Source organism: Cyprinodon variegatus, unplaced genomic scaffold (genome assembly GCF_000732505.1).
Source record: "Cyprinodon variegatus isolate N-32 unplaced genomic scaffold, C_variegatus-1.0 Scaffold222, whole genome shotgun sequence".
NCBI lineage: Eukaryota > Metazoa > Chordata > Actinopteri > Cyprinodontiformes > Cyprinodontidae > Cyprinodon > Cyprinodon variegatus.
In genome coordinates this window covers 738,921-749,913 of record NW_015150675.1, presented here as the reverse complement: position 1 = coordinate 749,913, position 10,993 = coordinate 738,921, and the positions used below count along the sequence as shown (strand labels likewise).

General features: G+C 37.1%; 1 protein-coding gene across 2 annotated transcripts; it reads right to left on the bottom strand.

Moving 5' to 3' along the window:
• Positions 1–1,412: 1,412 nt before the first annotated feature.
• On the bottom strand, positions 1,413–7,524 carry LOC107088573 (keratin, type I cytoskeletal 18-like). 2 transcript variants are annotated; one of them, XM_015380843.1, is made up of 7 exons: positions 6,976–7,524; positions 4,424–4,506; positions 3,882–4,038; positions 2,616–2,780; positions 2,353–2,478; positions 1,911–2,135; positions 1,413–1,829 (listed from the first exon to the last, which is right to left on the bottom strand). In XM_015380843.1, the coding sequence occupies exons 1-6, from the start codon at positions 7,408–7,410 to the stop codon at positions 1,911–1,913; spliced, it is 1,191 nt and encodes a 396-aa protein (XP_015236329.1). In that variant the 5' UTR covers positions 7,411–7,524; the 3' UTR covers positions 1,413–1,829. The 2 variants fall into 2 exon arrangements, with proteins under 2 accessions (XP_015236329.1, XP_015236328.1); XM_015380842.1 differs by having other exon boundaries at positions 1,915–2,135; positions 6,976–7,523.
• Positions 7,525–10,993: the final 3,469 nt, after the last annotated feature.

Here is a 10,993-nt window from a genome sequence, read left to right as displayed (position 1 = left end):
GCTATATATTGCTACAGTACTGTTTGGGGAACGGATATTCAGCCCTTTTTTCTTATTTGAAAGAAAATGTGGGTTTAATTCAATTAAATTCAGTTTATTTGTATAGCTCCAATTCACATCACATGTGTCTCAAGGCACTTTACAGTTCACCAGATCATACAGTTGAATTGGTTTAAAGTTTTCTATCTAAGGAAAACCAGTTAATTGTGTCGACTCATTGACTCGAAGGCAATCCCTCACACAGTATGCTTGTAGTAAGAGTGGAGAGGAAAAATTCCCTTTAAACGAGAAGAAACCTCCAGCAGAACCAGGCTTAGTGTGAGCGGCCATCTGTCGAGGCCAACTGGGGTTCAAGGAGACAGAAGCAGAGATACAAAAGGCAACTGTAAAAGGCAAGGAAACACACAGCCAGGCAGACAAGTTTCCAGCCACCTCCCATGTCAGACGATTAAAAGAGCACATCCAGTCAGTTACAGTCAGAGAAATACATGTAGGACTACAATTAAAAAACAGGCCGACCTTGAACATCTATCAACAAGGTGCTGATGGCAGCAGCACAGCTGATATTTCTCTCCAGGATGGAGTCACAACCAAACAGGAGCAGACAAGGCGAAGCTACTATCACAAAAAACAGAGAGAGCATGTTACAGATTAAACTAACAGATTCCGCAGAGCAGGAAAATAGAGATAGAATGAAGCAGAATGATGAAAAAGAGGTTCCTATGTCCTCCAGAAGTCTAAGCCTATAGCAGCATAACTATAGACACAGAGGTTAAAACCATAATACCACACGCAAGGGACAGAAAACTAAATGATACCAACAAGATTCACATTAGTGACCCTTTCACTGGATACGAAATGAAACTGTACAGTAAGCATTAGGGGTCTGTGGAAATGTATGCCAAACAGTTTAGAGGGCTAATTCGTCAAACTTCTATTCCCCTCTTTTAGCATTTCATGATATAAGATCCAAAAAAAGTTTTCATGGAAAGAATAAAACATTTTACAGAACAATAGTTTTATAAACAGCCCAAATGCCATTAGTTACAAGTTAATATTCATTAAATTATTTTTAGATTTTTTTTTTATTTGTAGCACAAAACTGAGACCAATTAGTCATAGGAGAGTAAACGTGGAGATCCTCAGTGTTTAAAGATTATCAAAGGATGTAAAGCTAATTATATATTAATATTTGGAGGCCTCGTTTTATTACCTTTCCTGTAATTCAGACTCAACACTAAAGACCTTTAGATGATAGTCAGGAAGAAATAACACACTTTGACATAAATGTTTTTTTCAAATGGACTTTATTGAAATAAAGACAGAACAGCAGGCAGAGCAAATTGGATAAAAGGAAAACAAAGACAACACACAAATTTTAAAGTTGCATTTAATTTTACCATTGTTTTTTAATCAATTTTTCTCTCAATAGCTTGTCAGAGTCCACCACTCCTGAACTGTGGCAACATCTAAAGGACAACAAAAAAGTGACATAAATAGATCCTGATGAATAAATAACAGATGGTTTTGTTTTCCTCTGATCCAATTTTCATCAACCTCTGCAAAAAACATTAGCATTGCTGTGAAGCTTAACAAAGAGCTTTTGATCTTATTAGAGACTCTGGAAATTAAGTTTGATGAACAGATTAAAATTAACACTTTGCTAATTTTATTTTGTTATTTTAGAATAAGTTTTGCTTGCATCCTTTGATTAAAGGTTCTTTGTGTTTGTGCTGGAAGAGACGATCTTTCCGTCTACAAGGGTCTGTGTGACGGTCATTACTTTGGTCTTTGTCACTGTTTTCTGTTCTTCCAGAGCATCCTGAAGCCTAAAAGCAAAAAAAAAAATACAACCCTGTTATATTCTGCAATTTTATTTTAAAGTAAGAAGCCTAGTAAAACTGCCTTACTCACTTGAAGTCTCCACCATCCAGCAGCCGTCTGTATGTCGCGATCTCAGCCTCCAACTTCATCTTTGTGTTCAGCAGGGCCTCGTAGTCCTGAGATTGAAGCTGGATCTTGTTCCGCAGCTGTGTGAGTTCTGCCTCCAGGCCCAGGAGAATCACATTGAGTGACTCCATTTCCATGTTGTAGTGCTGTTCTGTGTCCCTCAGTGTGCCTTCAAGAGAGGCTTTCTGTGAAGACAGGAGGGGGTTAATGGATTAACACTTTTACAGCTTATGCAGATCTGTAATGACAACACCATAGTGACGGGCCATCAGAGTGTAAAGCTTGTGTCAACAAAGTAAAGGCAAACGACCTTAGGAAAGGGTGCTGACTTGGACATTGCTGTGAGTAAGGTTAAGCTTGTGTTGAGGTAAATGAAGTATGTGCTGACTGCATGCTTCTTACCAAGCTCCTCTGTGACTCCAGTTCAATCTCAAGGGTTTGTAGCTGTCTGCGCAAGTCGTTCACTTCTGTCTGGGCACCCTTTAGGGCCTCTGTGTTTTGCGTCACCTGTGTTTGAACTTCTATAATCTGAAGGATAGGTCATCACATTCAAAGATTAGTGAATCACTTGATAACTCAATAATTATTTTAGAAGCAACAGGCTGGAGAACAAGCAAACAAACAAACAAAAAAAAATTTCTTCAAAAGGTTGGTTACTCATTTACCTGAGATTCATGCCATGCTTTGAGTTCCTCCTGGTTTTTCTGTGCCAACTTTTCATACTTGGCTCGCATTTCTGCCATGATCTGAGCCAAATCTTGACCTTTTGGTGCGTCGACATCTACATGGACACCAGACTGGGCAATCTGGTTACGAAGCTCCATGACTTCCTGAAGGAACAGATGGAAAAATCTTGAAAGTGGTCTGTAGTCATAACTGGCACATTGTCACACTGTATATTATGCTGTCATTACTTCTGTTATCCACAGAGCACCAAATAATCATGCTTCAAAGAGCTACTTCAAGGCTAATGTGACTTTTTTATTTTTAAAACATAATTAAAATTTCTTCTTTACACTAATAACATTTACTCTATGGTGACCTAGGCCATCATGCACACACCTACTCAATTCGGGACACCTAATTGTATGCCAATGGTTGGTGGTAATTGCACTCTTTCCAATCTCCATGTGGAAGTTTACTGAAACACCCCAAAAAGTTTGAGTTCTGTATCTTAAAATTTGGATATCATGCGCAAAAAATATCCACATTTTTAATGACTACTACTTATAGTAGTAGAATTAAAACTCAGTTTATTTGTTTGTTTCTAGCCGATATTTGTTATGCATGTCTGATTAACTTAGTCATCAATGTACTACTGTACTGAAGCAAACAATGGATAACATGACTGTTTACAAGAGGGGAACCTGAAAACTATCAACTCATAGTGTTAGTCCTTTTTTCTATCCTTAAATTTGACTTTTTTTTTACTTGTCATGCAATTCAACTTCTTCAAAATTACCAAACAGATCTGTATTAAATTTTATCTCACAAGAATACTACATATGCTTTCTGAACGGTGTCCTGTGTGTGACTCAAGGCCTTAAACGTATTTTATGGTCAGATAAAAATACAGGGAACATGTCCTAATTTTTCTCTTGGTTCATAAAGAGTTAGTTTAAAACATCCCTTAGTAAACAAAGGCTGTTTTTTGGCTTCACTCTGAGCAAACTCAATTATTTTAATTCTGTGGTGCTCTCTTTCTTCCCTGTATGGACTGTAAGGAATTTCATGATGAGGCTTCCCACAGAATTGTATTCTTTGAGTATAGATATAATTATTGACATGTGCTTATGTACAAAAAATTCATCAAGATCCTTTTAGAACATGGACATTTGCTAGAGAAGGCTTTCAGGACTATCTCTTGATCAAAGCTAGTGCTGGGTGTTGCAGAATATGCAGACTCTGATGTAGGCTGGTTTTAATCTTACATTTTCATGGTTCTTTTTCAGGTGGATCAGCTCCTCTTTAAGAGCTTCAATCTCACTCTCCAGGTTCATTCGACTCAGGTTAGTGTCATCAATGAGTTTCCTCAGACCGACGATATCAGCCTCCACAGACTGACGGATGGCCAGCTCTGACTCGTATCTAGAAAAAAGCAGCAAGGTTGACTTTAAATTACATCAGATAGAAACTATAATCCCTGGAATATTGTACTCTACCTAACACTTTCGGGTAGGGACGGAAGAAACCTTCTGTGCTGGTTTCTTTAAAATCAAACACCCTGTATGAATTATATTTACACGATGATTCGGTCAGATTGGAAGCGGCTGTTTTTTCTTACATCTCTGACTCAACTATAGTATTTAAACCATTTATGACGAAGATTTATGACTATGAGACAAATGACTCCCTCCTTAGATCATGACAGGATTTATTCATTGCAAAGCCCATTCTGTAGTAAAACAGGGTGTGCCAGCAGCTGTCTGCCTTGGTGTTTTACATTATTGGTAGTAAAGCAGGCGGGGCTTACTTTACTCTGAAGTCATCAGCTGCCAGGCGAGCATTGTCAATGTTAAGAACCAGCCGGGCATTGTCCATGGTTGCATCAAAAATCTGGAACAATAAACAAAAAAAACTTTAATACATATTCAAATATGAAAGAGATTAAGGATGTTAAGAATTACCATTATAAAAATGGCATCTACCACTTAAAAACATTCAATACATCAATTTTATTCCTAGGTAGTTTTTTTGGTGTAAATATGTTTATTTTAGAAATCACAGCTTTTAATTTAGCTGAGCTAAAGGTCGTTTACGGGTTAATAAGTACTACTTGCAGCTAATCTAATGCTAGCAGGAGTTTCATAAATAAAAGAAAGTAGAAAATGACTACACTGAGGATTTTTGACTTTAATATCATATTTTATATAATTTTGATAGTTGATTTAAAAAATGTTACAAGATTATAATAAAGGTATTTTGACTGAGTTATTATAGTGCTAACGTAACTTTATGAAGACCATGCTAATGCTAAAGCAAAGCATTAGAGTTAAGGGCTACAATTAGCATGGGGCATATACTACATCTATAAAGCTTCAAACTCAATGCTAATTCTGACATTTTGAATTGAAAAAGCTTCCTGGATGGGAAGCGAAGCGTCTTAAAACTTGGAAACAAAGTCCAGTGGATTGTTTTTTAATTTTTTTGAATGACTATGACCTGGATGACTGAGAATATTCACCAGCATATTCTACATATCTTGGATAAATGTTTTTGAAATATTATCATTGACCTGTTCAGGATGTACCCCACCTTTTGCCCATAGAGTACAGGAGATAGGTACCGGTCCCACTGCGACCCTGACGGAATAGGTGGGATTGTTGAAAACTACACTAAACAAATTAAAAACCAGAGTAAAATTTCAGGACCATATAAATATGTTTATTCTATCTGCAACAGAATATGAATATAAGGCCAAATTCTGTATTTAGAAACTGAAAAGTTTGATTGCTTTTCTGCCATTTGGCTGATCATGGCAGACATATTCTCTGAAAATACTACAATTTAATTGATGGCAAAGTCTAATATTTATGAAATATTTAGATCAAAAAGAGAATCTGCCTGTAAAGTGAAGCCATAGCATATGCATGTTATGGCTGCAATCAATAGAAAGTGTGAAGAACAAAAAAAACTGTTTTACTAGTGTATAAAGAAATCATAAATAAAATATCATCTAGATTTGTTAACAGGTGAAAATCATTAACGTTTTGATTAATCTTCATGAGTTTCTTTTAATCTATTTCTTTTTTTAAATTCAAATAAATTTATCATGTGAACAGGGCTTCTGTTTTTGTACATTAAGAGGGAGTAGCAGTCAATCACTTTAAAAACCAGATGGTTTAGTAGTCATGGAAAAGTTAATTGGGCTGCCATGAACAGCAGGGAGGCATCCAGGTGACAAAGTCCTTCAGCCAATGAAAAGCTGCCAGGCAGTCTGTGCTTGGGAGAGCAGGATCTATCCTGATAACATTTGCATGGTGGTGTTGATGGTGGTTGTGTATTTTTGGGTAAGTGTTTGTCTAGTCATGTGATTCTGCGTGCATGTACGTGTCCCCACAAATTACTTTTTGTGTGAGTCTTTTTCAGTTTTTATGTGGCAGTAAGTGTTTTTTTCCCCAAAAAAGTTTCAGGTTGGAGGAGGGCATTATGGATCATATCCTCTGACTGTATAAACTCACTGCCCTTTGTAGAAAACAAACCCAGTTTGATAAAGTTTCTGAAATTCTTATATATTAATCTTTTTTATCACAACATAAAGAAAGAAACTTTTATTTACCTTGATGAGGACTCTTTTACTTACCTTGATTAACAATGACAGAGAAAAATATAAAAACAAGACTCCCCGTTGGATTCTTTATAGTGAGCTCTAGTAGTGACATATCTAAACATTTCTTTAGATGAGAACAGTAATGACATGTTTTAAAGAATATAATTTCAATAGCTCGGCACTCTGTCTTGTAAAAAGATGCAACGTTCATGTTGACATGTAAAAAAGTGAAGATAGTTTATCATCTGACCTTTCCTTTTCTGTTGTATGTGTCAACACTGCACTGCGTTTCATTCCTTTCATTTTTAAATAACTACAGTGAAAGAAAGTTATAGGTGGAACTAAGATGAATTGGTCTTCTAGCTCTTAAAATATTTTCCATTTTTGTTTTGCTTTGGTTTCCTGTTTTGGGATCACTGATGCTGCAACATTCTTCCACCATAATATTTCCGGTCCAGACTTTGGGTCCCTCGGGCACATAGTGTAGAAATGTATGAAATTTACGTTGCCTTGATTATTGTAAGAGGTGCATTATAATACAAATCCACAGGTAGTAATCAGTGGTTTGGTCTAATATGATTTACTCTTGTGTTATTGATGTCTTTTTAGGTACACCCAAATCAAGTCTGTTTTATAACAGCTACTTGTTGTTTTCCTCTTTCACACATGCTCTGCTTCTGCTACACACTTGCAACACATCTTGATTAACTTATTTCATGTCTGCCCATTTCATGCTCCCTCACCCTCCTCCTTACCTTCTTCCTTAGTTCATCAATGATAGGCTGGAATTTGCTGTAGTCTCTGAAGTCAGGTCCACTCTTCTCCAGGGCTTCTTTGATCTTTATCTCCAGCTTGTGGTTGGCCTTCTCCAGGCTTCTCACGGTCTCCAAGTAGCTTGCCAGCCGGTCATTCAGGTTCTGCATGGCAAACTTCTCGTTCCCCATTATGTCAGCACTGTTTCCGCTCACCTGGACACTGCTGGAGAATCCCCCTGCTCCAACACCGGCTCCCATTCCGGCTCCCAGAGAACCTCTGAAGCTGGAGGAGACACTGACGCGGGAGCCACCGGCCCCACCATGAATGGACTGGGCCTTGTAGACCGGAACAGAGGTGCGAGTGATGGACATGGAAGGGGCCCTGCTGCTGGTAGAGGAGCGCATGGAATATGTAGTTTGCCTAGAGGTTTGCATGGTTGCTCTCAAGTGCTGAGACTCAGTGAGACAGATTGTGAGTTAAAGAGACAGAGAGAGAGTCGCTAGCTGTGTTGGCAGAATTGAAGCTCACAGACACAAGGCAGGAGGAGAGGGGGAAGCCTTATGGACTATTTAACTGCGTGGAGCAACAGGTCCGCCTCTCAGTCCAACCCCTAAATGTCTCCTCCCTGTTTTCCAACAGAGGTACTCAGACCACATCTTTTTAAGTATTAATTCTGTTTCAGAACAGAAAGACATTTTTTTTTTAAATAATTGACACTTGAGGTTGGACATTCAGTACAGAAAACTTCAGTATTGCTTTTGTTTGTTTAAATCTCCACAAAAGCATCTTAAAGCTGTTTTAATTAGGCTGGAAAAGCAAAAGTGTGTTTTGTATTTGGAGGGGGCTTCTAACTAACTAACTAACTAACTAACTAACTAACTAACTAACTAACTAACTAACTAACTAACTAACTAACTAACTAACTAACTAACTAACTAACTAACTAACTAACTAACTAACTAACTAACTAACTAACTAACTAACTAACTAACTACAACCAAATTGGTGTTACTACAGTATGACATGTCACACACCCTCCACCCTAAGATTGCTTAAATACAAATCAGGGAGTTTTACTCACTTAATTTCATCATGCTGAGCCATAGGTAGGATGAGGTCATGGCATACACTTGCTGATGCACTTGTTTTGAACAAAACAAGCAATTTTATTTATGCAACTGCATATTATTAATTCATTTAAACATAATGCTCAGTATGACATTTTCCATTGTTTAATGAATTGCATAATGTCTTTCAAATAAACTTAGAAGCAAAAAAGAGAAACATCTGATATATTTTTTCAGTGTGACTTTGTTCCAGATGTTGTGTGGTTTTGTTTGTTATCTGTCTTGTGGAGCCGGATGTGCGTCTGATTGCCCCCCTTCCATAAAGGATATGGTCAAACAAAGGAACAATTCCACAGACTGCCTGTTGATACCTGAGAACAATGACTTTCTACCACAGTAAACATATTTTAGGGGGCCTCATGTTGCTTTTCAAAGCAACCAAATTCCACAGATTCATATTTAACAACTTGGACTGAAACAAAGATTAAAATCTTCTCTTTTTTTTTTTTTTTTGGGGGGGGGGCCTCTGCACAGTTTTCTTTTATTGGCAGTTTCAGGACCTCCAAGCTGCAAAACATAAGTGGCTGTTTTCCAAAACCCCAGTTTCTCACAAAAGTTTTAAAATCAGTTCAAACTGTTAATCAATGACAACAATTATCGTTTTTGAAATCAAAATCTCTCTCCACATGTTTTCCGCAATGTATTGGTATCAATTTATCCTAAGAAAACATTTTAGCTCATGTCTTACCATTCAGTAACATTTTCATTCAACTTTTTCTGTCATGAAGGAACATGCAGCCAGATATTAGATATGAAGCACTCCCCATGAAATTGAAACCATTCTTGTGCCGTTGTTGAGAGTGAAAACAAAACCAATTCTGTGAAAAAAAGCATGAGAAAATGCTTCAACATTCAGTGTGTCTAATGACATTTAAGCAAAAAAAAAAAAAGTTATATTTTAATGTTTAAAATGATCATTGAAATGGTTTGATTTGCAACACTGAAAGAAGGGTTTTATTTAAAGATACAAAATGAATTTTGAATACAGATAACCATGGTTTTCACCTGAGTAATCAGCCAGTAGCAACATCTATCACACAGTGTTTTTTTTGTTTTTTTACGGTAAACCGTTTAGTGGGTTCATCTTTCATGGTCCTTAAAGCTGCCACACCTTGAGCAAAACAAACATTAAGGTAAAGGGGAGATGGAGTGCCTAAAAGAGATCATATCATGATGATAGATGGTGTTAACTTGCCTCCTTATGCTTTGCTTTTATCACCAAAGGCCTGCTTTTTTGATGCAGTCTTTGTCAAATTATGTGAATGATTTGCATAAGCTGTAAATGCTTATACTTTTCAATACCAAATAGACCAAAGTGTGAGAGCTTTTGGAATAAGCACGATGTGAAGGGCACCATCGGTCCAGATAAAACATGTGGTTGTTTTTAAGCTGCAAAGTTTTTGAAATTGTTCTGTGAATAAATGTCAAAGGAAAGCTGAATACATCAAGGCCAGCTTGTCATAAAGGATAGTATCTGTTGGTGTTAAATAGCTTTATTACCTGCTACCATTACATTATGTGATTACTAATGAGTAATTTGAGTTATCTTTTTTAAGCTGTCCTTTAATGCTGGTTTTGATCAAAAAGAGATAATCAAATTATATAAAGTCACAAGATGGTCACACACTGGCTGTTTAATAAATCTCATCAATGTGATATATATCCAAAAAACGTTATCACGCTTTTTGTTTGGACAGCAATGTTTACTTACAAGGGTTGCTTTTGGTGCTAATACAACTTTAAGCAATCATTGACAACATAGTTTAGCTTTTGTGTGATTGTGAGTTTAAACTCAGCTTGACTGTCAGTGAGACCAGACAAAGAGCCTACTATAAAAACCTAGGTTTAAAACTTTCATTTTTTATGAAGCTTATCGTAAGAGTAGTTCAGGTTATCCTGATGCTGCTATTGGCTTACATTGCTGAAGACATAGGGACTGCTTGTCTTTATTTTGGCTCACCCATTAGTGTCACCAATAACTTTAAGTTCTCTCTGCCTTTTCCTCATCATTTGAGAGCCCTGTTGCACCTTGCTGATTTAGACAGCATATGTCCGGCGTCCCAGAATCTCTTAAAATGCTGGCATACACTGAACTTTCTATGTATTTTGGCCGTATACATAGCATATTTATAACGAGTCCAAAACTTATGTCCTACAACAATCTAGCTTATGCATAATGTACGGCAGCATAATGCCCATGAGATGATGCACAGGCCAGTGTCCTGAGGGGAGCAGAGATGCGCATGGAGGAGCTGTGATCCCCCTTTTATACCAAGATGCTGCCAAAAGCCATTATACAGTAGCTGTAAGTTAGAAACACATTCAGCGGACATCTGGAACAAGTCAAATGCGTTGATATGCGCTGGAGATAAGTTCTTGATAAGTTACGCATAAGTTAGGCACAAGTTACTTATAGGTTTTGGATAAGCTGGACACCATGACTTATGAGTAACTTACACTTGTCAACGATTAGATGACTTACCAGTAACTTATGGCCCATGTATGGCATACGCTGGCAAAGGTCGGGAAATTTTGAGCATGCTCCAAATTATATTTTGAGCAAAATAATATTTTGAGCACATATGTGGACATGTGTCAGCGTGTTTCAGTGAACTTCAGTGTGCTTATAACTAGGGCTGGGTATTGTTCAAAAATTTTCGATTCCGGTACCAATACCGATACCTTCACTTCGATACCGGTTCCTGATCGATACTTTTTTCGATACTCGTTTTATAATATCAATTCGAAGAAAAAGAAAATTACACAACATAAAAAAGTACAAATCTTGAGTTTTATTTTAAGCTCTGATTTTTCCATTTACATTTTTCCTCTTACATAAAAAAAAAATCAAATCTGTCTCTAATATTCACTGTTACATTGTAAGGACCTT